Genomic DNA, 25,968 nt, shown 5'->3' with positions numbered 1-25,968 from the left:
GCGCCCATTTGCTTCTCCACCCCTCCGCCGCACTTTCCTCTCTGTCTCTCTCCTCCCCTCCCGCAGCCAAGGCTCCATTGGAGCAAAGATGGCCCGGGCGCTGGGGATGGCTCTGTGGCCTCTGCCCCAGGCGCTAGAGTGGCTCTGGTCGCAACATGGCGACGCCCAGGATGGGCAGAGCATCGCCCCCTGGTGGGCAGAGCGTCGCCCCTGGTGGGCGTGCCGGGTGGATCCCGGTCGGGCGCATGCGGGAGTCTATCTGACTGTCTCTCCCTGTTTCCAGCTTCAGAAAAATGAAAAAAAATAAATAAATAAATAAAAAAAAAAAAAAAACAAAAAAAAACCATCTAAAACATAAGTTAATGTGACATATCATATCAATAGATGAAAAAACAAAAACCTCAAGATCATCTCAATAGACATAGAAAATACAATTAACAGAATCCAACAACCTTTCATAATAAAAACACTTACCAAACTATGAATAGAAGGAACTTCCTAAACCAGGCTAATGTTGAAGAGCTTTCTCATGTTCTTAAGTGCAAGAGGCTTTGTTCAGGCATGAGTTATAACACTTTGGTCATAAGTTCAATAGAAATGAATCAACAATATATGTTAAATTACATAAGATATCTTTACATAGAAACACACATAAAATAAGGTTAAATGTTAATCAGTTGACAATAATGTTGGGACCAGAGGCTCACAGGAAACTAAAACTTTATTTACCGTAGGAGCAATGGTTCAGTGTTTGCTAATTCAGTGTTCACAAATAACTGCTGTGAATAACAATAACTGACTGTAAATACTAACGTAACTGGGTAAAATAACATGTCTGAAATTTGCTTCAAATAATCCATTGGTGGTAGAGAAGAGGAGCATAAGGGAAAAGAAGTTTATAGATGAAATGAGATTGGTCATGCTTTGGTAGTTGTTCAAGTTCGGTGGTGAGCAAACACTGGAGATCATTAACGTATTCTCCCTGCCTTTGCAACTAATTAATATTTTCCATAATAAAAAAGTAAAATACACACACACAAATATACATAGAAAAACATTTCACCAAAAGGCTGGCATTTTTCCAAAAGGGTACTAATGGCATTTGGAACAGTCTAATTCTTTTTTATTTTCTTTTTTTTAATTCAGTGAGAGGAGGGGAGGGAGAGACAGACTCCTGCATGTGCCCCTATCAGGATCCACTGGGCAAGCCTACTAGGGGGTGGCACTCTGCCTATCTGGGGTGTTGCTCTTTTGCTCATCAACTGATTTATTTTAGTGGCTGAGGCAAGGCCATGGAGCCATCCTCAGCATCCGGGGCCAACTCACTCCAATTGAGAAATGGCTTCAGGAGGGAAAGAGCAAGAAAAGGGGAGGAGTGGCTGGAGAAGCAGATAGGCACTTCTCCTGTTTGCCCTGACCAGAAATCAAACCAAGGACATACATACACTGGGCTGACACTCTACCACTGAGCCAACTGGCTAGGGCCAATATAATTCATTAATTGAGGAGGATTATTGTATTCATGTCAGGGTGTTTAGCAATCCCAGCCTTTATCCTCTATGTCAGTAGCACCAGTGTTGAAACCAATGATGTAGGAAAAGCTTTGCCCACAAGGTTGTTTGTTACAAGATCACTATACAATTTCGTTTTCTTAAGTGAGAAGTGGGGAGGCAGAGAGGCAGACTCCCATATGTGCCCTGACTAGGATCCAACAGGCAAGCCCCCTAGAGGGCAATGCTCTGCCCATCTGGGGCCATTGCTCCATTGCTCAGCAACTGAGCTATTTTAGCAGCTAAGGCAAGGCCATGGAGCCATCCTTAGAGCCAGGGCCCAACTTGCTCCAACCAAGCCCTGGCTGCAGGAGGGGAAGAGAGAGAGAAAAAAAAAGAAGAGTGGGAGTGGTAGAAAAGTAGATGGTTGTTTCTCCTGTGTGCTCTGACCAGGAATTGAACCCGAGATATCCACACACTGGTCCAAAACTCTACCCCTGAGCCAACCAGTCAGGGCCACAATTAAAAAATAAATAACCTTAATGTACAATAAGAAGACACTTACTAAATATAAACATGATATTTCAAAATAACGGAATACATTTTAACACCAAAAGTATTACATCTCTTCTTGAAGAGGATGAACTGACAACATAGCAATGTCATCCACAATCACAATGCCTTAAATAAATTCCTATGAGCATGTTAAACAAGAAAAGAGGTCCAAAATGGACTTTAAATTTAACAAATATTTGCAAAACAAAAGAATGGGCTCAGAGACAAACCCAGAGAAGGAAAATCATAATCCAAAACCTAAATAGTATCCATAGTGAAAAAACAAGCTATTTATCCTAGAAGAGACTTAGAGAGGTTCTAAGTACCCAATTAGTAAATACAGAGAGCCGAAGCCCCAGGAATCACGATGACTAATTAAGGAACCATTTACTAGAAAGCTGGGATTTCCATTCATTCACCTTCAGAAGAGCCAACTATAGCATTTTCCTACAGCAAATGGCTGAAGACTACTTTCAAAACAACCACTTCCCTGATGACAAGTTATCAGTAGGTTTAAAAAGCAACTGGCTCAGCCCTGACCAGGCAGTGGTACAGTGGATAGAGCATCAGCGTGGGATGCTAAGAACCCAGGTTCGAAACCCTGAGGTTACCAGCTTGAGCACGGGCTCATCTGGCTTGAGTGCAGAGTCACACGCTTGAGCGCAGGGTAGCCAGCTTGAGCATGGGATCATATATATGACCCCATGATTGCTGGTTTGAGCCAGGAGTCACTGGGATGGATGCAGCCCCTGGTCAAGGTACGTATGAGAAAGCAATTAATGAACAACTAAGATAATGTAGTATGAGTTGATGCTCCTCATTTCTCTCCCTTCTTGGCTGTTGTCCCTGTCTGTCCCTCCAGCTCACTTTCTCCCCGGAAGGAAGGAAGGAAGGAAGGAAGGAAGGAAGGAAGGAAGGAAGGAAGGAAGGAAGAAAGAAATTGGTTGAAATGCATAAGCCAGAGGGCATAGGAAAGAATGTCTTCAGCCATTATATAAATGTCTGAACACAGACATTCTTCATGATAAAAAAAAAAACAGAAAAGAAGGGCAATTAAAAATTCCATGAGTAAAAAATGTTTTCCAGGAAGACCAATACACAAATATTATACAGATTTAACTATAGCATAATTTGAGTAATTAATGGACAATACAAAAAGATAGTGTATTTGATATTGAGAATATTCTTTTTTGACAGATACAGATTTAATGACAAAACATTTTCTCATCTCAACAGGTCCAAACGTACTACATGGTTCTTTAGAAAATAAATATTTATATAATTATGAAAGTATAAAAGCTATTTACAAGTTTCCAATTTCAAAAGTCAACTCAAATTCCAGAATCTCATAGGGTGATCTATGAACTACAATAATATAATTACATGGAAAGCTTATTTTAAAGACTCCTAGACCTCATTTCTTGAGATTCAGAAGATTAAGGGAAAGTTTCAGAGATCTTCATTTAGGTAAATTCTCTGACTATATTTTGTTCACATTAGGGAATCATTACTATAAATTTTGAGATTACTGAAAAAGCAGTAATTCCAAACTTTTCCATTATATATCTTACCAGCAAAAAGCTTTTGAGTACCCACTCCCAATACATGTACATTATAAACAAATTATATATGTATATACTTTCATATAAATGTTACATACATTATAGAATATGAAAAATGGAAATCTTAAAGAATAAGAACAATAACATAACAGTATTTTAATATTTTCTCTGTCACAACAAAGAGTAAAGTGAAAAGAAGACAGCGTTAGGAAGGTTAAAAGCAGCCTGACACGTGAGGGTGCAGTGGATAAAGCGTCAACCTAGAACGGTGAGGTCACCAGTTGAAATCCCGGGCTTGCCAGGTCAGGGAACATATGGGAAGCAACTACAAGTTAATGTTTCATGCTCCTCCCCAACCTCCTCTCTCTAAAAACATGAATAAATAAAATCATTTTTTAAAAAAGAATGTTTAAAAGTATAATAAATTAGCAGTGTTAAAAATTTTATACAAATTAAAAAAGAGAAAGAAAAAGAATCCCAGAAATGAAAACTGAAGTCCCAAGAATATATCTTCTAGAAGGCTTATTTTGCTAAACAACAAAGTGAGCAGAGCAATCACATTTTATCTCAAGGGTGATTGAGGAAGTTACAAGGGTACTTCATCAAAAGACTTAATTCTGATTATCAAAAGGGAAAAACTGACAAATGAAACATACAAAAACATGAGAACAAACTGATTACACTACTTTAAGAGCTCACAATAATCAAGGATAGTAAAATTAAACATAGGTTTAGATCACATATTTTAAAAGGTCAAATTCCAGCAATTCAATGGTCCCAGGGCAAGAGTCTCCAAAGGTGAATTCAATTCAAGTTATCAAAAAATGATGCTCAAGTTACACAATCATGATTCCAATAAAGAAAAAGGACAATGCATCCATATGCTTAGCTTCTCATTTAGGAAATATAATAAAATACACTTAATAGGAAAGCAAATGTTTTCATTACTGTGCTAAGTGTCAAGGGACTATTACTGTAATCCAAATGTTTAATAAGGAGTACCTAGCATCACTCCCATGTTCCTAATGATCAAAGAGAGGCCCAATAATCTATAGTTAAATGACTGGGCATCTCTCACAGGATAATACAGAGTGATAAGTGAAATCCTTCAACTCCTTCCAGAACACTACTCTGGCAAGGTCATCCTAGTCTTCAGGTAAACACTACAATTATCTTAGGGGAAAACTGAGCCATGTCTAGGAAGTTGCCTAAAAGGGTAATCTCAGAGTAAGAAGCCTAACAACAGGGACTTCTCCAATTTTTTTTTCTTCTTTTCCAAGTGAGAAAAGGGGAAATACAAAGACAGACTACAGTATGTACCTTGACAGGGATCCACCTGGCAACCCCAATCTGTGGCCAATGCTCTGACTGTTAGATTCAGGGAGTACTGGGGCTGCCAAAGAGTGTAACTATTGAAGGAACAGGGAGTGCTGATATGGCTCCTGTGAGGCTGGGAACAAAGAAGGTCAGAGACCCTTATCAGAAGTTTAGGTTTGAAATTCGCCACTAAGCTAAAACCGGCCCCTGTTGCTATGCTGCGTGTGACCTCCCTAGCCAATAGCTAAACTGCCACATCTGCTTCTGTACTATGCTTGCTCACTTAGGATATATAAGGGCCTGGCTGTAAGCTCCAGGTGCGGCTTCCGTTTGCAGCTCCTCGTGAGCACGGTGTCTCCGGACATCTTGGGAGTTTGCCCCTGCGCAGGTTAAACTGGCCAATAAAGTAACATCTTAACTCCTGAAAGTCTCCGACGTTTGTTCTCGTACCCGGTGGATGCTACACTGACCATCTGGGGCCATGCTCACAACCAAGCTAATTTTTAGCACCTGAGGCAGAAGGGCCATGGAGCCATCCTCAGTGCCCAGGACCAATGCACTCAAACCAATCAAGCTATGGCTGCAGGAGAGGAAGAGGGGGAGAAGGGAAGGGAAAGAAATGGTAGCTTCTCCTTCGTGCCCTGACGAGAAATCGAGCCCAGAACATCCACATGCCAGGCCGATGCTCTACCCCTGGGCCAACTGGTCAGGGCCAACCTCTCCAATTTTTAGAGTTGAGCTGTTAGTAACTCAACACACACACACACACACACACTCTCTCTCTCTCTCTCTCTCTCTCTCTGTCTCTCTCTCTCTCACAGTGTCTAAGTCTCAATTTTACCTCTTACCTGCAAACTTCCCAAATATGTCAGAATATGAGCAAGAGATATGGCTCATCTATCTTTACTATTTGGTCAATTGACATCCCTTGAAATAAATCCAATAATTTATCATATTCTACATTCATTTGGAAATCAAATATATCTTTTTTTTTTTTTTTTTTTTTTAGTAAGAAAGAGGGAGAAAGAAAGAGTAAGAGAAAGAGACAGACAGAGAGGAAAGGAGAAATGAGAAGCATCAATACATGGTGTGACACCTTAGTTGTTCATTGATTGCTTTCTCATATGTGCCTTCACTGGGGGAGGGGGCTGTACCCAAGCCTGTGACCCCTTGCTCAAGCAAGCAACCTTGGGCTCAAGCCAGTGACCTTGTGCTTCAAGCCAGGGACTTTGGGCTTAAGCAAGTGACCATAGGATCATGTCTATGATCCCAAGCTCAAGTCGGTGACCCTGCACTCAAGCTGGTGATCCCATGATCAAGCCAGTGACCTTAGGGTTCTGAACCTGGGTCCTCAGCTCTATCCACTGTACCTCCTGGTCAGGCCAAATTCATCTCTTTATGGCAGCAATTTTCAACCAGTGTGCCACCAGAATTTTTAAAACATGCAATACCTAACTATTTAGTCAGGGCATTGACCTCTTTTCTCTTAGATTGTCAAATTTAAAAAAATGGCAACAGCCAACACAACAGTAGCCATCCTGTGTGAATGAATCAAAATTATACCTAATTTTTGTCAGATTGGCAAAAAATATTTTGGTGCGCCATAGAATTTTAGTAATTAGTTTTGTGTCATGAGATGAAAAAGGCTGAAAATCACTGCTTTAGGAGATTAGTGCCAAATTTTTTAATAATGAAGAGAAATAATTCAACAAGTCAAATATTTAAAAAAATAACTTGAGAGCTTACCTTTCCACAATCAAACTGACTGCTTGCGTGAGATCTGGGTTTGTCACCTGGAAACGTTTCCACAAAGACCATACAAATTCTTTATCAGCCTTAAAGAAATAAAAGACATTTTAAATGCATTGCTTTGTAGCTACAACAGAGAAAAAAAGTACACTACATTAAATTAAAAATGGAAAAACAAAATTACTTGATCACTATTACTCTAACTATAAATTCTTTAAAAATACAGCAGGAAGTCTTCTTCTACTATAAAAAGTTATTACTGATAACCCATATTCACTTTTACTATTTGAACCCTTCACGTTTTAGTGTGTGAACACTGAAATACTGAAGAGCAGTTACTTTTCTCTAAACGGAAACTGCCCTCTATTGCTCCTTTTTTAGCTCTCTTTAAGCAAAATTCTGTTGAAAAGCTGCTTATAATCACTGTCTCCACTTCTTTACCTCCCATTCACTTTATAACCTCCACCAATCAGATTTCCCTCCCTACTACTTGGCTAAAATCAAATCCCTACTACTATGCTAAAATAATTTTTCAGGGTCTCTATATAGCCAAATCCAAATGAACAATTAACAGTTTCAGTCCACAAGGCCTTGGTCAGTTGTCATCAACACGGTTGACTGTTAGGATCACTTATGGGGAGTTGTTTTTTTTTAAATAGTGATGAGCTAAAGATTCTGATTTAATTGGTTTCAGGTAAGGTTCAAGTACTGTTTAAAAGCTCCTGATGGTAATTCCATGCACATAGCAATGAGAACCATTGCCAGGTGACCTCATTTAATCCCATGGTCTGACATATCAACTTTACACTGATGTCTCCCACATTTCTCTCTCTGTCTCCTCTACCCATAAATGCACACTTGAATCTCCAAATGCCTATGTGATAATTTCATTTGAATGCCTAACAGGTATCTCAAATTTAACTTACCAAAAATAAAATGTTTGATTTCCTGCCCTTTCAGAAACCTGTACCTGTGTCTGGGTAAATAACACCATCTACTCATTTGTTCAAAGGCCTAAAACTTAGGAGTCAATGTGGGTTACTCTCTTTTTCTCACATTTCGTAACCAAGCCATCTATAAATCCTACTGGCCTAACCTATAAAATGTATCTAAACTCTAACCACTTTTCAATTCCCCCATCACTATCACCAACAACTAAGTCAAGTCCATCTCTTGTCTAGCTCTCAACATGGGTGCCCTAGGCTCCTTACAGATCAAAATCCTCCAATGAGTTCCTATTAGAAAAAGGATCAGGCCCTGGCCGGTTGGCTCAATGGTAGAGCGTCGGCCTGGCGTGCGGAAGTCCGGGGTTCGATTCCCGGCCAGGGCACACAGGAGAGGCGCCCATCTGCTTCTCCACCCCTCCCCCTCTCCTTCCTCTCTGTCTCTCTCTTCCCCTCCCGCTGCCAAGGCTCCATTGGAGCAAAAGTTGGCCCGGGCACTGGGGATGGCTCCTTGGCCTCTGCCCCAGGCGCTAGAGTGGCTCTGGTCGCGACAGAACGATGCCCCGGATGGGCAGAGCGTCGCCCCCTGGTGGGCGTGCCGGGTGGATCCCGGTCGGGCGCATGCAGGAGTCTGTCTGACTGCCTCCCCATTTCCAGCTTCAGAAAAATACAAAAAAAAAAAAAAAAAAGAAAAGAAAAAGGGTCAAAACTCTTTTCCAAGATTTTAAGACCCCACCTTATCTGGTCTCATACATATCTGCCCAACCTCCTCTTTCACTCTTTTCCTTGTTCACACTTTCTTGCTCACCTATACCAGGGCCTTTGTACATGTACTATCCACAAAATATTCATGTAGATTATTCCCTCACTTCATTCATTCTGGTCTTTGCTTAAATGTCACCTCTTCAAGAAGACTTCTCTATTTATAGCCACCCAAACTGATAAGTCTCTGGTATCCCCATGCCCTGTTTAATTTTTTTCCATAGCACATTTTAAAATACTATATTTTATTGTTTGTTCATGTTTACTTGCATAGTAGATATCTCTATTTGTAGCTCTCTCAATCTTCCGTTCTCCCCTTCCTGTTAGTAACAGAAAACATTCTGGCTCTTTACTGTCCATTAAAAGACTGACCTCTCTTGCCTGTGGGCTATGTGATTATGTTCTACCAATAAAATTTAAGAAGTATTGTTGGAAATCTTAAAATTAGATTTGTGTCTACCAATTGTGTTACAAATATTTTTCACAATATGCCATTGCTTATTTAGCTTTATAATAAAGTATTTGGAGAGAAAAAGGAAGTTATTAACATCATATTTTCAAATTGATCCATCTTTTCCATTATAATTTGTGGATTTTATGTACCCATTCAAAAGCCTTCTTTACTCCAATATTAGAAATATATTTACCTATACTTGTAAAATTGTTTTATTATTTAATGATCAAATCTTTGATTTATTTTGATTGTTTACTAAAAACTTTTGACAGACTGAGTACTGGAGAGTATTAACCAATAATTCTTATACACCATGCTTTACTTTATCCCTTTAAAAGTAAGAATTCAGCATTTGGGTTAAAGACAAGAAGTGTCAATAGTGGGGTGGACAAAAGTAGGTTTACAGTTGTGAACATGTGAAACAGTTTATTCTTGTATTATTTATTAATTATTGTAGTATTTTTCATATGAACAACTGTAAACCTACTTTTGCCACTTCATATACAAACATTTCATAACTTGCTCAAAAGGAAATGAAGATATGGAAAAAGTAAATTAATACAGCATTATGTGCTTTTAATATCTATTTTTTAGAGGTATGCTGATGAAATTACAAAATCTCTTAAAACCAATGTGATCTTTATCTTATAGCTTGCTTCTAAATAAAATAGCAAAGAACATGTATTTTCATCTCAACTTTTCTACCTAAAATACTAAGAAAGAAGGGTTAACATAAATAAAACTGTAAGAAAAAGGATTTCAACATTTATAAAATAACTGAGTTACTTCACCTTAAATAAGTAAAATAAGTATGACTTAGCTCTAGCATGAAAGTGACATCATAAGAAATCAATAAATACCAAATGAAAACAATCCACCTTAATTTATACTTTTTTCTTTTTCTTTTTGTTGTTATGGTTAACAGTTATTTCACATCTCCTCTTCAATCCCCAACAAAGAGAAGCAACAATAAATTCTCCTTAGCTGTTTTTATCATAGAGGCCAGAGAAAAAAGCCTCCTCCAGAGGAAAAGAGCCCTTCCCAGATCCTCTATTGTTTACGATTTATACCCAGAAGTCATTTCAGGAAGAACTTGATAATTTCCAAGTTTCTTTAATTTAAATTTTCTTTATTAATTTCTTTCTTTTATTTATGGTCAGCAGCAGTATTCAGATTTTCTTTGTTACCTAAAAATACTCAAATGTACAAGTGATACCAAATTTGAAAATAAAAAGTTCTTTTATGAGCAATAAAATGCTATAAATGGATTGTCGGGCTAGTCTACTCATTAATTTTTGTGAGTTAATTATTTAAAAGTAAATCATCTTCAATGTGGATTATACATCTAATTACTAAAAAGACCCCCTTTCATATATAAAAAGAAGGCCCCCTAAAACACAAAACTAATTTTCAAACTATTTCAGGTATTATTAAAACAAGGAAACTAACCATTATCAATAACATTGTTTTTATATTCTATATTTTCCCTTCCTAAAAACACTTAAATGTGTTCTTTTTAAAAAGTTAAAAATAAAAACCTTTAAAAATTAATCGTAAAAATTCTTAATTTTTTTCTACAAAACTTCTACACAGAATCAAATAATTTAAATTTAAAAATCGTACTCCTTCTCACAAAGTTTATTAAATTCAACCTATGCATGAGTTGACTAAAGGCTAGGGGATTTGGGCCTAAATTATTTTAGTAGTAGATTAGTTCTTTCATTATCAGCCAGCATGTAAATAAATATCCACTTTACAGACACAGAAACCCCCCAATTTTTTTTTTTTTCACTGCATTTCTACTCTCCCAGCACCTAGTTTTTAGCATCTGGCAACATAATAGGCCCTCAATTGACCTGGATTCAATAAACATATAAAACCTATTTTCTACAATTTAAATAATCTGCACATCAGAACTCAGGGGAAACAATGGAAAGAGTTAAATTACAAAGTATAGCATAGGTAGCCACTCAATATATTATTATTCAGAAAAAAAACCTGCATGAAAATATTCACCTACTAAAATACAGTTACAGCTAGTGCTCGACTTATGACCACGATTGGTTCTGACAGACTGGTCATACCATGATTTGGTCGTAAGTTGAGTAGGCTATACATATAGTACTGTGAAATTATGTTAGAAAAATCTTTAAGTCATATTTTATCTTAATTTTCTTTGATTATTGTTATATATCATAATTTTCTTTGTTCATTTTATGCCATTTGTATCATCTCTACACCATTTTGTTTCCTATTTTTACATTTGTCAGGTTTAAGTAAAACACTGCATTACCAGTACAATTGGTTTAATATTTGCAAAAACAATTTCCTCTTGGTAGACATCTTGGAGAGGGGTTTGATAAAAAATATCCAAGACACAAAACACAAAGTGCTCTACCGAGACTGGGATAACAAATGGTGCACGCGGAGATGGTAGTGCTGCCGGAAGCTGGTCCGCACTGTCGTACGCCCAGTTGGGCAACGCTTGTGCTGCCAGACACGGAGCAGTCGTGGCTAGCGACTGTGGTCGTAAAGTCAAATGGTCCTAAGTTGCATAGGTCATAAGTTGATCAATATTTGTACTAACAATGATTAGAATTCTAATTATATATGTTCTCAATCTTTTTTCTTTGTGAATTACTAAACAAGTTTACAACACAGCCTAACGTCTAACAAAAAAATAATCGGCTGAGTTCTCTGGTCTTATACTCTTAATTCCAACATCACATGCTTCATAAAAGTTAGTTTCATCATTAAAGTTGGCATAACGAATACGTATTTCATTTAAATGCCCTAAATAATTTTTTACCTGAAATTGGTTTAACTTTAGTAATACTTTTTACTGCTACTTAAAAAGGAAATAAGCTTTACTATATATATACATATATATATGGTCTACCGGAAAGTTCTGTCCATTTCTATCACAAGTTTTGACACGTAAGCATGTTTATTTGGCGCATGTGTGCCTCTCTATTTTTATCACTTAATGTATACATACTGACGTAGCAAATTAACTAAAACAAAGTTGATTCACTTTAGTCTTATGTGTGAAGCGATAGTGTACCCATGGCTACTGATAAAGTTCATTTACGCCACTGTAATTTTTACGAATTTCAACAAGGAAGAAATGCTACAGAAGCATGTCTTTCGCATCCACCATATTCCCCGGACTTAGCACCCTCCGACTATCACTTCTTTTTGTCCTTACAAAATTTTTTGAAGAGCAAAAAATTCAAAAATGAAGAAGATATCAAACAACCACTGGTTCAATTTTTCGCATCAAAAGATAAAACATTTTTCAAAAATGGGATATACAAATTGCCCTCATGCTGGCAAGAAATCATTAATAATAATGGCAATTATATTATTTAATAAAGTTTATTGACGGTAAGAAAAATTTGTATTTTTAATTCCAAAAACGGACACAACTTTCCGGTAGACCTTATATATACATACATGGGTATATTACACATACTTTTTCTTGTTGGATATCCTACAAGGGTTGATAAATATGCTCATACATATACTGACATCATCCCTCATCACAAATAGAATATATTCTTGAAAATATAACCGAAATTAAGAGTACGGTGAAGTTAGGTTCTAATTCAATAAATAAGGCATAATTGTCATGGACTTAAAAATTACCCTTGGAGTATCCTTGAGCATTCCTTAGGAAATAGCTAATTTGGAAGCTAATGTCCTCTCATCAGTAAATCCAATATAACAGCTTTCTCTCATATTGTAATAAATCACGTTTTCTTCAACTAAGTATTGTGTATGTTGCTTGCTAATCTGGGCTATTTGAAAAAAGCATAGGATAAGATGCTCATATTCAAAGAAACAGAACTGAGGTTGTTTTCTATTACATGCTTACTGTGAGTCATTCCCACAGAGAGGATTAATATATAGAATCACTCAACCCTTCCTATTTCTCCAAATATATATAATTAAATTCCTATAAGTTAAATATGGGGGAAAACACCAACTAACCTAAATGAAGCTACTGCTTATAATCAGAGAGTAACTAGAAGAGTTCTTTTTCCCAAACTACATTTGACCCATTACTAGGTTGTGAAATTAATTTAGTGGGTCTGAGCTGCATTTTCTTAAAGAACAGAATTTAAAAGAAAATATCTGAGTTAATAACACAGTAAACACTCCTTCTGAAATTATATGTGTGTACATTGTATATACTTACTAAATTGAGATGTAAAATGAACTTATTTTGGATTGTAATTTTGGAAAGATTTGAAAATATAGGACTAATACTATGTATTCTTGGGTGGTGTGGTTTCTAGCTGAATAAGTTGTAGAACAAGTCAAAAAGATGTAAAAGTGAATATTTAATTACTTAAATACTATTTTATAGAACAATATGGAGTTCATTATTGTTTCCCATGTTTCCCCAAGAGCAGGGGTATGGTTTGACTGAAGTTTTATGGTATGGGACTCTTACCAATCTTGTCTCACCTTACTGGAATGCCTATGATCATCTAACAGTACCAATACTACAAAAATCTCAAGTACCATTGTTCTAGGCTAATTATAACCATCTCTAGTCTTACATTTACCTAGAATACTTCATTCATCTTCCTAATCCATATATGTTGGAAGGTCAAAAAGGCCAACACCATGTAAAGAATAGAAGAGTGAATGGATTGGGGGGAAGACAGTCATTGGGCCGTTCCCAACAAACTGATTTTCTTAAGTCAGTCATAAAAAGTTAATACTCGTACTTTAGTTTCTTAGCCACTAAGGGCATATACTGTGGGAAATAAGAGTGAGGGGTCTGGGTAAATAGTATCCTAGGACCTGTTGAAGTGACAAAGGCCTTTAACATGGTTTCTTATCTTTTAAACTACCCAAGGGTGAGGTGTGCAGATGACAACGTGCTTTAGTTGATTAGTATCTTCTATTTACCTCATTGGTCCTTAACCACTGAAGAACAGAAAATGGTAAAATTAAAAGGAAGCAGCCACCAAATATGTATCCCCTTGTTTAAACAAAAGCATCTTCAATTTCAACAAGATGTTCCTGTTTTTACAGCCTTGATTCAACAATGACCTACAAAATGGGCAAAATAACCCAACAGAACTCTGAGACAATAAATTTCATAAATTTTTATTAATCTAAACTGATACTACTCATAAAGATATCTTGGTGTTTTGCAGTTCCTAATTGGTTCTATCTTGAAGCCAGTAACATTTAACTACCCAACCCTGTCCAAAGGTCCTGGTGAAATCAGAGTAGTAAGGATGCAAAACTAAAGGGAAATCAAATTTTTCTGAACTTGAGTAGTCAAGCCATCTCTAGTACACACAAATGCTGCAAATCACAGGCAAGTAATGTTAACGCACTTGATGTAGTAAATGACATGAAAATAAAATTTCTCAAAGACTATGGAATTAGTATGGCTGGTTAATAAGTATCAAGTATCATCTATTGTGTGTTCCCGGCCAAAACTTCCTAAAAATTATCGGTCTTTGTTTACAACTTAAGTTTGACTTGACTTACAAGGGCAGGTGGCAGGTGTGGGTCTGAATATTATAAACAAGCTCCTTCATCGCTGGGTTTTATTTTAATAAGTGTTCAACCTTCCCTGTTCAACATTTCAATTCGCGGACTGCACTCCACTCCTGTTGCACCGAAAACCACTTCGGTTAAGACGGAGAACTTGGGCTTGGGGGCTGGGGGGACGGGGGTGCGACTCTCGTTCTGGTGGCATCCAAATGAAGAAAACCAAACCCAGTGAACCGAGCCGAACTCTGCCCGGCCGGCAGTGTCCAGAGAGGGGCGGGAGCCCGCGAGTCGGGCCAGGCCGGGCCGGGCCGGGCCGGGCCGGGTCGGGGCACCGCCGGGCGGGGCGGGGCTGGGCCGGTCCCATCCCGCAAGGCTAGCAGCCAAAGGCAGAAGAGAGTCGCACCTCCCCACGGCCCCCGCCCTGCTACGGAGGGGAAAGGCCGGCGACAGGAGTCCTCGATACCTGACACAGGGCCAGCTCCTCCTTTAGGCTGCTCAGCTCTTCCTCCAGCAGCTGCGTCCGGGTCAGCACTGCCTCCTCTACCGAGATGCCCTCTAGCCGTTCGGACCCCGCGGGCGCGCTGAGGAGGGGAGCCTGAGCCGGAGCTGCACCCCTTGGCCCCCGTCGACCCCGTGACCCTTCTCCACCCCGCCAGGATGTGTCGCTTTTGTCCACGACGCCCTCCCGCGCCGCGCCGGCAAGCCCCGAGGCCTCGCTGCTCACTGTGTGTACCACAGCTGCCCGCCCAACCCCTGAGGCCCGGGGCCCCGAAGGTCGCGCTGCAGGCCGAGGGAGCGGTGAAAGCGCCGACCGCGCCGTCATGGCCTCGGCTGCTAACGGGTCAAGTTGCCTCTTGGAAACCCCACCTCCCCTTCCCCATCCTGGCGAGCCTGAAGCTCCGATCTACGCATGCGCGAGCTTTTTCCCGCCTTGGCGCGCGGGCTCTCGCGCTCCCGGGTCCTGGCGGGGCTTCCCGCGGGCCGCGCGCCCGGCGCGAGCGTTGGACTGCGCACGCGCCATTCCGGAGGGTTCGGCCGGCTCACCCCGCGGCTCACGGCGCGGTATCTTGCAAGTCTTCGGTCCTGGCGCCATACCCTCCCACCCGTCTAAAACCCTACCCGACACTTCAGTCTAGCTAACATCTCCCCTGTAAAGCCTTCCCCGACAAGCCCCTCTCCCCAGATGATCTCTAACTGGGAAATCCTCGCCTTCAAGGCCTCTGCCAGCTCGTTTGTCATGTTTCATTGACCGCTCTGCAGTGTGAGTTTCACAGCTAATCTCTCCAGCGCTGTTGTACGCTCCTTGAGGATCAGGGAGTAAGTTCCCCACCTGTGTTTTCTTCACACCTCTTAGCACAACTGCTTTACGTACAGCTGACACCCAGCTGACTGATGTCAAGGAGATGTAGAAAGCCTTGTGCTGAGCTGGGACTATCATGCAGGTTTCCCGTGTGAATTATGACCTTTATGTACCCTTTGTCTTTTGTTTTGCAAGAGTCATGATTTCCTTTGAGTTTTTGTCAGCTTCTTTAGGCGTTGGCTGAATATCAGAGCAAGTGTAACCCACAATGCCTGACAGTTTGGGTCCTTGGAACAATTTGAAATAAATTTGGAGTGTGGTTAAAGTAAAAAGACCAACTTTCTTTAGCCTTTATCCCCCACCCCACCACCCCCACCCCTTTTTTTTGTCCTTGCTGCTATAGCTTCCTTTTATACTCGTTGAATAGGCAATACCGTTCTCTTTGTCATTATAACACTTTCTACTTGTGTTAAATTCAGTAAGGGGATGCAGGTTGAGCTAGTAATAGTTCCCCCAAAGCTAGATCTGCTCTCTTCTGAAGAAAGGGCTCCAGAACACTAGGGAGCTGGGGTGGAGAGAAGAGGACTATGGAAGTAGGGCGGTAACAGCTGTAACTGATAACCTCTTCGTTGAATCAAAATTATGGCTCTGTGGCAAAATCTAGTCAGCACTCAAAAGGCACCCTCCCAATTAGAAGACTGAAGGCAAGATGAGTGAGCTTCCTTCCCACTAAAGGTGAATGAATACTTTAACATTTATGAAAGGATTACATTAGAAAAAGCACATATAAGCCTGTTTTAAAAGGCATTGCCATTTTGAACATTTACTGTGTGCTGAATCCATTGCTAAGCACTTTTCATATATGTAATTATTCAGTTCTTACAACATCACACTAAAATCGCTATTCCCATTTTGCTAGTGAGAATCAAGAGATTTTGGTTTCTTGCCTGAAGTCCCATATCTGGCATTAGAAAAGGTAGGATAGGAATCCACTTAACTCTACAATTTGTGCCTTTAGGAGGTGGGGTGGGTGGGTAGAGCGGTGGTAGGTAGTGATGGAGGAAGACTTGATTTGGAGTGGGGAATACAATGCAGTATACAGATGACATTGTAGGAATGTGCACCTGAAAACTGTATAATTTTTTAACCAATGTCGCCCCAATAAATACAATAAAAAATTTAAAAACATAAACTTTAAATATAAACATAAAAAAATAAAACCTGTGCCTTTGATCCCTACCCTTACTCCATACCTGTCACTTGAAATACAGCATTAGATCTGCTAGCATGTAAGATATCACTGGGTTTAAGATTCACATGTTTGGCACAAAATCAATACGAATGCACATTTTTAATAGCTATTTGTTATTTGCTCAAAAGTGCATCATTTCATCTGATGATAAAAAGATTCTTTGAACAGCAGTGAAAACTCTTATGTACAATGGATGAATATATATATTTGATTCAAAAGAAGAATAATATCCTGAATCTATAACTAGGTAGATACTCTTTTTAACTTTTTTATTGTAAAATATACATAACATAAAATTTACCATTTATTTTAAAGTGGGTGAAAATAAAGAATAATTCAGTGTCATTAAGTACATTCACAATGTTAGGCAACCATTACCACTAGTTTCAAAACATTTCCACCGCCCTAAACCAAAACCCATATCCATTAAATAGTCACTCCTCATTTCCCCAAGCTCAAGATAACCACCTATCTGCTTTCTGTCTCTATGAATTAAGACTATTCTATTTCATATAAATGAAACCATACAATACATAGCATAATGTTTCCAAACTTCTTTTACTTACCATAATGTTTCAAGTTTCATCCATGTTGTAGTATGTATCAATACTTCATTCTTTTTTATAGCTGGATAGTATTCCATTATATGGATATTTCACAATTTGTTTTTACATTCATCCATTGACTAGCATTTATATTGACTTTGCCTTCTACCAATTGTGGATAAAGCTACTATGAACATTCACATATAGGTTATTTTTTGAACACATATTTTCAATTATTTTTTATATATCCCTAGGAGTGGAACTGCTGGGTCATAAGGTAATTTTATGTTTAACTTATTGAAGAAATGCCAAGTTGTTTTCCACAGTGTAGCACAACTTTACATTTCCACCAATAATATATAAAATTCCAGTCTCTCTGCCTCCTTACCAACACTTGGTTTCCTTTAAAAAAAAAAATATTGTCTTTATGGTCATACTATTGGGTGTGAAGTGATATGTCATTGTAGTTTTGGTTCACGTTTCTCTAATGACTAATGACATTGATCATCTTTCCATGTACTTGTTGTACATTTGTTATCTTCTTTGGAGAAATGTCTAAGTTCTTTGTCCATTCTTTATTTGGGTTGTTTTTGTCTTTTTGTTATTGAGTTGTTAGTGTTCTTTACTGGCAGACAATTTTTAAGAATAGAAACTTGCACTGTTTCAAAGGGTTCATGTATTAATTCTTTTCTGAAATGACAGAAATGTGTGAAACGCTGAATATTAACATGTGTAACTCAGAAAGATAAGTTAAAAATCTGCAACGCTCCATGAATAAAAATGTACAAAACAATCAACAGTGTCTCTCTGTGCAATTCTTTGTTCAAACATTTAAAAGTGATGATATCTATCCTGCAGATATATGTAATAAAGTCTGCTGAGGATGAAGTATATTAGAATATAGAAACACATAATTCTCTTTATATCATCATTGTATAGTTGAAGTACTGGGAGAAATGTACAAATTAATAAGATATTTAAATCAGACCTATCACTTTAATTTTAAAAAATGTATTCTAACTTCTGTTTAAAAGAGGAAAAAAATGTATTAAGAGGTTTTTCAGCCCTTATGTTTCTTTGTTTTCAGAAAGAATGCCAAATTTTATGACATGTCTTTACCAATTTGGTATAATCTTTATTTGGTCTGCAGAATTTAATTATTAAATGAATAACCACTATTAGGTATCGATAAGACCTTAAATCATAGATTTATTGTATATCACTTGAAATTTATCTAAATTTTTAGGATTTTTTTTCTGGGAATTTAAATAAAGACTAGCCTGATGCCCACTCCTTTAATACTGAAAAGAATCCCACAAGCTAGAATATGACAATATGATACTTGAATCAGTAGCAGGCATATCATGTCAGTCTAGTGTGGACAAATTGCAAAGCAGTCTCATGACCGCATTACCACTTCAAGGCTGTGTTCTTGAGCATCTTCTAGCTCAGGAAAGACCAGCTGAGCGCACACTCCAAGCAGAGGGGGGGGGGGAGTATGGAGCCTCCAGTTTCCTGGGTCCTGCTCATGGGTCAAACCGGTGGTCATGTCTTCTTAGTGACCTTCCCCAACATAGTCAAAGTAAATCAAGAAAATTGTTCTGTGCTAATAATTACTGCAATTTGTTTGAGTGATTCTTGGCAACTACTGATCCCCTGATCAGTCCTGAGAGTGCTCTAGGTCAAGATTATAGGCATCCAAGGATGACATCATCCATTTCAGCTAGCCCATGTGGTTTTCACACAGTTCAAAAATGATAACCTTATAGTGCTATGACAACAGAATTTTATTTTCTATTTTCATCCTCAATTATTAAAGTCCAAAGTGTTTAAATAACTTTTCTAATTATAGGCTTTTCAAAAATTATCTTTCTTGAATCTAACTCCTAGTGTAGGTCTTATTCTAAATAATAATAATAATAATAACCTGTATGCTTTAGGTTTGAGTAACCTATCAGCTTACTTGGTTCAGCAAAGTTTTGTCAACCAATGGTGTAATGCCGGTGGCCGAGGCCAGGCAGGTTCACACTGGATTCAGGCAGATGGTAGAAAAACTGCAGAGCTGGAAAAGGTTGGGCCACTCCATTTAACAAAGTCTCACAACAGTGGACAAGCACACAGGCAGGGAAAACCACCTCTCAGGCAAACAGCAAAAATGGCGCCTCACAGTGGCGGTCAGAAAATCCACGCATCCACAATCCCCCGGAGTGCTAGCACTCATAGCCTTATATAGGCCATACATAAGTGGCACTGGCACACAGGCAAAGGGCTTGCAGCTAGTAAACCAGCGAGCAAGTCTAACACAGCTGCCCCACATTCCACCCCTTTAGAGTTGCTCACTTCACAATCTACATGACAGGAAACAGACTACAGCAACAGCACAAGTTACACAATAATTACAAAGGTGCCCTTCACAATGTCTCCCTGAGCACTTTGCCCAGAGTGTCTGTCACCTGGAGGCCCTTCTCTAACTCCCTACCCTATGGTAGGTAGGAGAGCCTGTATAGTCCAGGGCTGTATCCATGGAAACCATAAAGTGTCCTTGGTGCACCTCTGCAACTGGTTAAGTACCAGTGCAGGAAGGCCTCCACACCTGCTGTGCCCCCCATCAGGGTCTCTCATAGTACTGTCCACGAGTGACATGTCCATCCATCTGGGGAGCTGGTGAACCCCTCTGGTCTCAGTCCAAGAAGTCAGTTCATGATAGCCTAGCTGTCAATGCAAATCACCAAGGTAAAGGTCCATTACAGGCAACTAGCCTTACAGCTCTTTATCAACAGACCTCGGCCCCTTTCCATAGTGTGCTGTCTATTGCCAAAAGGGCCTGGCAGGGTCAAACGCATTCAAGGTCTGTGTTACCTTAAGAGTTCTCTTAACTGCTACCCCCCCCCCCAAAAAAAAGCACCTACTGCACATCAGAAGATGACCAGTGGATTGCCAATTTCACATGGGGCCTTTGGTAGGAGGGGATACAGCAGAGTGAGTGACCCCTTGCTTAAGCCAGCAACCTTGGGCTCAAGCCAACGACCATGGAGTCATGTCTATGATCCTACACTCAAGCCAGCAACCCTGTGCTCAAGCTGGTGAGCCCCTGCTCAAGCCGGATGAGCTTGCACTCAAGCCAGTGACCTTGGGGCTTTGAACCTGGGTCCTCCAGGTCCTAGTCCAATTCTCTATCTGCTGCACCACTGCCTGGTCAGTCTCATCTGTACTTTAGTTTCCTCTTCCAGATAGAGGAAATACCCATGGTCCTGGGTATTTCAGCTGAATATATATTACCCTCAAGACAATATTGCGAAAGTACAGTAACTCTTCAACCTGTTTTACTCCTCTGGTTTTATCCCAAACATGAAAGCTTTCTCCGTCCACTGCCAGCAGCCTAGTTTAACATTTCTGTCTTGATGATGCTTATATATTCCCTATTACAGTTGTCATATAATATTACAGTACACATACATTCTCTCTCTTCCTCTTTATATCTTGCGTACACACACACACACACACACACACACTGGCATTTTGTCTTTTGAAACCCCAGGATGGCAGGTCCACAGTCACTACCACTCCTTTGCCTTAGTAAGGAGACTTCTGCAACCAAGCAAAGAGCACTATTTCCCAAACCAAAAAAATCATCCTGATGTGTCACATACCAACTTATGGCACAAACCAGATTTACAGTAGTAACAGTCATTCCCAAACTTTTCTGATTACCTTAGTCCCTGTCAGTAGTTAGCATGAATATTTTAATTAAATAGCCAAGAAGATGGGGACTCTTGAATGGCAGAGTTTCACTTTTGCTGAAACTATTTAGGTAATTCATACAAAGGAAATGGGTCCAGACTCAAACATGAGAGAGGCACATGTCATTTCACCATCAGAGGGTTAGACTTTGATTACCTTTTTGTTTGGCATGGTGACTAATCAGAGTCTCAGCAGTAGATTGATGGCAACTCATATTGAATACTTTGCAAAACAGTTAATACAGAGAATAATTACAAAGGTAATTACTGAATGAAAACACAGGGATAGTGCTATACATCAAGGCTAATCAAAGGGTGGCAAATGTTATCACCCTAAACTTGAAGGTATAAGGGGAGTGGGAAGCCACTGGACCAGGAGGCAGAAAGAGCTGTGCACAGAGTGCTGCCTAGCGAGAGCCAGGGAGCCAGGAAGACAGACACTCTATCCTCACTCTCTTCGCTTTCAACCATCTTCTTCTCTGCTCCCCACTGCTGGACCCAACCAGTTCTTATAGGGTAGCCAACTAGGACACAGAGTGTTGTTTAAAAACAGCAAGAGACCATCTGGAGGGGCAAACAAAAGGTTATTCAACTCAATAGATCAATGTCTAATTGGAAACAACTAGGACACAAGTTGAATAGCATCATGTTATAGCCAATACATGATTTAAAATAACAACTCTTATGTTGTCCACTGGGCAGCTACTTGGACATTAACTTACAAGTTTATAAAAGAGAAAAGGGAAATAATTTATAAAAAGAGAACAGAATCCAAGCAAGAGTTAGGTAAAGAGTTCAGGCCTTGTGAACAGAAAAGCACCAAAAAGAATGTATCTACTTTCTTTATTGACTTCACATTCTGCATTACAAGTCAGCTTTCAAAATTCTAGGCCACTCTAATTTAACTATTCTAAAACATAATCATCATCACCATCATCATCAAGTACCTATCATTATATCACTAGATAATGTTCAGTTTGCATTTTGCATCTATTTTATATTTTGCATCTCTCTTATCATTTTATAATTATTGTCACCTATCATACACGTATGGTTTATATCTGCAAATAGATTGGAAGATCCTAGAAATCAGAAATGCCTGTTTTCTGTATCCCTCCTGATTCCTATCACAATGCCATCACATAGAAAGTATTTGAGACGCGTCTCTCAACTTGCTCCATATAGTTACTGTAGGGCTTGCAGCTTGGGGTGTTCTATTCAACATCAAGTCAGTGGTTGTCATCAGATAGTTTTATTTACTTGCAGGAAGTAGGAGACAGGGGATTCACTCTGATAATTAGCATATAAATTAGAAAAACTGAGTACCTTAGCATTCACATATCCTTTCCAGATCTTTAAAGAGGCAAACTCTAAAAACCACTCATAAAACACGCACACAAACTTTAACCACCTTCAGGAACCATGATCCAATATTATATTTAAAAGGAAAGCTCTCATTCATCAATATAAAAAAAACCAACTAAACTTTGAATAACATGTGTACACTTAAGAAGAATATTTACAGTTAGTTAAAAAGATTTATCAGTAGAACTTTGAGATAGCATATTTTGTGAAGTAACAAAAGTCATAGAGCTGCTTTGAAGTTTCTCCTGGACACAAGAGACCGGCTGTTGGGCAAATGAGTTTATAAAATATGATTTTTGAGTTTGCTCACTTTTATGGTTAAAAATGGTGCTGCCGGCCCTGGCCGGTTGGCTCAGCGGTAGAGCATCAGCCTAGCGTGCGGAGGACCCGGGTTCGATTCCTGACCAGGGCACACAGGAGAAGCGCCCATTTGCTTCTCCACCCCTCTGCCACGCCTTCCTCTCTGTCTCTCTCTCTTCCCCTCCCGCAGCCGAGGCTCCATGGGAGCAAGGATGGCCCGGGCGCTGGGGATGGCTCTGTGGCCTCTGCCCCATGCGCTAGAGTGGCTCTGGTCGCAACATGGGGACGCCCAGGAGGGGCAGAGCATCGCCCCCTGGTGGGCAGAACATCGCCCCTGGTGGGCGTGCCGGGTGGATCCCGGTGGGGCGCATGTGGGAGTCTGTCTGACTGTCTCTCCCTGTTTCCAGCTTCAGAAAAATGAAAAAAAAAAAAAAAAAAAAAAATGGTGCTGCCCAGGTGAAACTGCTAATTACCTTCCTGGTTGGGAAGGGCCATTGTTATGCTAATGTGTTCTGGAGGAGGTGTCTCTGTGGGCCCAGGTAGTTTTTAAGAAGAAGGAAGAGGAAGAAGCCAAGATGGAAGGGAAGGAGAGAGAAGCCAGTTTTGCAGAGTAAGAAGCCATGTTGGCAGGTCAGGAACCAGAGGTGACTGAGGCTGGTGGGGGCCTTTGATTCTAGGAAAAACCAGACAAGATTCTCCTGGTTGAGGAACCAGAGAATATGTCAGGGTTTTGGAGCCCTCTGTGAGTTTACTCGCCTGCCAGTTGCAAGGCTAGAATAAAGGAATGGCCCACCATTTTTTGACTCCACTGTTTCTTTACTGTCTGCCCGTATCTAATGGGAACCTGCACCTGCATGGCCAGATGGTGGCCACTACTACTAGGCCTACCAGGCCATCAGCCATAGCTCTTGGTAGAGGAAAGTAAATTTGTCTGTACTCATTATCAAAGTCAGCCTGAACTTACTTCCTGTTATCTTGCTGTGGCCATACCTCCACTAAGCTTCATTCATTTAGGGTTTAGGAAAAGATAAAGGCATTTTGATGCTTCTGTACTCTTAGTGTGGTGATATCCTAGGCCAGGAGCCAATCTCTGTTTGCCACATACAATTCTCACTGGCAAGAGATGTATGCATCCAGTGGAAGAAAAGCAGGGAGTCATGGCACCTTCTTTTTTTAATTGGCTCTAACAATTTAATTAAGGGTGACTGACTTTCCTAACATGATAAAGATGTTCATTTCTGAATGTCCCCTCCATGATCTTGTTCTTAAAAGGTTCTGGCCTTTTCCTCCACCTGAGTACAAGATTGGGATATCATTAGGTTTTCTGTAATTTCCTTGGCAGGATGGTGAGCAGGAAAGCTTTTACAAAATGGCACACAAAAGCAACAACAAAAAAGAGAGGCACAGAAGCAACTTCAAGAACACACTTTTAAAAAAATAACTTGAGTTTACAATTCAGGAAAATAGCCTATTTCTTTAAAAAAAAAAAACAAAACAGTATAACTGGCCAGACCTTGCAAACCTTGTCCTCTCTGATATTATTAGCCACATGAAGTTGTGCCATCAGCAATTATCAGACATTTCTGATGCTCGTTAATTATTTTCCATTTCAATGGACTTTTTTTTTTTTTGTATTTTTCTGAAGCTGGAAACGGGGAGGCAGTTAGACAGACTCCCGCATGCGCCCGACTGGGATCGACCCGGCATGCCCACCAGGGGTTGATGCTCTGCCCATCTTGGCGCATCGCTCTGCCTCAATCAGAGCCATCCTAGTGCCTGAGGCAGAAGCCACAGAGCCATCCTCAGTGCCCGGGCAAACTTTGCTCCAGTGGAGCCTTGGCTGCAGAAGGGGAAGAGAGAGACAGAGAAGAAGGAGAGGGGGAGGGGTGGAGAAGCAGATGGGCGCTTCTCCTGTGTGCCCTGGCCAGGAATCAAACCCAGGACTCCTGCACGCCAGGCCAATGCTCTACCACTGAGCCAACCGGCCAGGGCCTCAATGGACATTTTTTTTTTTTTGCTATCTCTAAACAGCAATATTTTTAGGGATTATAGGTTATCAAAATTTATATCAAGATAAATGGTTCACATGAATTCTCACACTACTACTGAGGAAAACGAAAGTGTTAAAGCCTGGGTAAATGGTTCCTGGTGCTAAGTGATGCTTCCTCAGGTAGCAAATTTTATGAGAATAAAAAAGGAAGAAAGGGAGGAAATACAACCAGTTTTGGGACCCCTTTTTAGAATATTGTTCACTCATTCATTTATTTTTCCACAAATACTTAATGAACACTGCTAAGGATACAGCAAACAACAGTCACAATTCCTGCTTTTTCAAAGATCATAAACAAGTAACCATACTTGTTAATTAGAAAGAAGTTATATAAACAGAAATAAAGGAGGGAAGAGAAGAGTGAGTGATGGCAGTGGTTTGAGGGTCATTTTAGGGGAGTGGAAGGGAGAGCATTTCTAATAAAGAACATTTGAACAAACAGGAGTTACTTCAATTGACTGGGAAGCATGCCAGGCACATATCTGGGAGACTATCAGACAACAAAGAAAGTGAAAGTATAAACAAAAGCTAAAGCTTGTGAGTGAAATCTGAATACCACTGTGCTTCATAGGTCGTGCAGGGTGACAGAGACACACAAACCATTTCCCAGGAAGTGTCTCTTATCCTGGAATCCCAAAGAAACCCATCCAAGTAGAGAAAAATGTCCACATGGCCAGGGAACAAGTTTTGTGATTCAAAGAAAAACTATAAACTCCAAATTTGAAATGCTTTTTATAAAGCATTTGATAAGAGCCACAACAGGACCCTGGTCTTTCCAGAATCATTTCCTGAAGAAATGATTTTTTTTTTTTTTTTTTTTTTTGAGAGAGAGAGAGAGAGAGAGAGGTTGAGACAGGAACATCGAGCTGCTCCTGTATGTGCCCTGACCAGGGAATTGAACCAGCAACCTCCACACTCTGGGACAACGCTCCAAACAACTGAGCTATCCAGCCAGGGCTTGATTTATTTTTGTTTGTTTTTATTTAAAGACAGAGGGGAGGGGGAGAGAGAGAGCAGAGGAGGGAGGGAGAGAGAGGGGTGGGGGAAGGGAAGCATTTAT

The 25,968-nt window shown here is 39.8% G+C and overlaps 1 protein-coding gene across 7 annotated transcripts in view; it reads right to left on the bottom strand.

Annotated features, from left to right (window-relative positions):
• Nucleotides 1-15,298, bottom strand: part of CNTLN (centlein) — a 363,805-nt gene extending 348,507 nt beyond the window's left edge. For all 7 annotated transcript variants that reach the window (XM_066257308.1, XM_066257310.1, XM_066257311.1 and 4 more), the window contains exons 1-2: nucleotides 14,820-15,298; nucleotides 6,671-6,759 (exon numbers count right to left, since the gene is read on the bottom strand). In XM_066257308.1, coding sequence (XP_066113405.1) covers nucleotides 6,671-6,759; nucleotides 14,820-15,179 — 449 coding nt within the window. In that variant the 5' untranslated portion in view covers nucleotides 15,180-15,298. The remainder of the gene's footprint in view (nucleotides 1-6,670; nucleotides 6,760-14,819) is intronic.
• Nucleotides 15,299-25,968: the final 10,670 nt, after the last annotated feature.

This window comes from Saccopteryx bilineata, chromosome 2, assembly GCF_036850765.1.
Source record: "Saccopteryx bilineata isolate mSacBil1 chromosome 2, mSacBil1_pri_phased_curated, whole genome shotgun sequence".
NCBI classification, from domain to species: Eukaryota; Metazoa; Chordata; class Mammalia; order Chiroptera; family Emballonuridae; genus Saccopteryx; species Saccopteryx bilineata.
The sequence above is the reverse complement of the archived record's forward strand: the minus strand, read 5'-3'. Positions and strand labels throughout refer to the sequence as shown.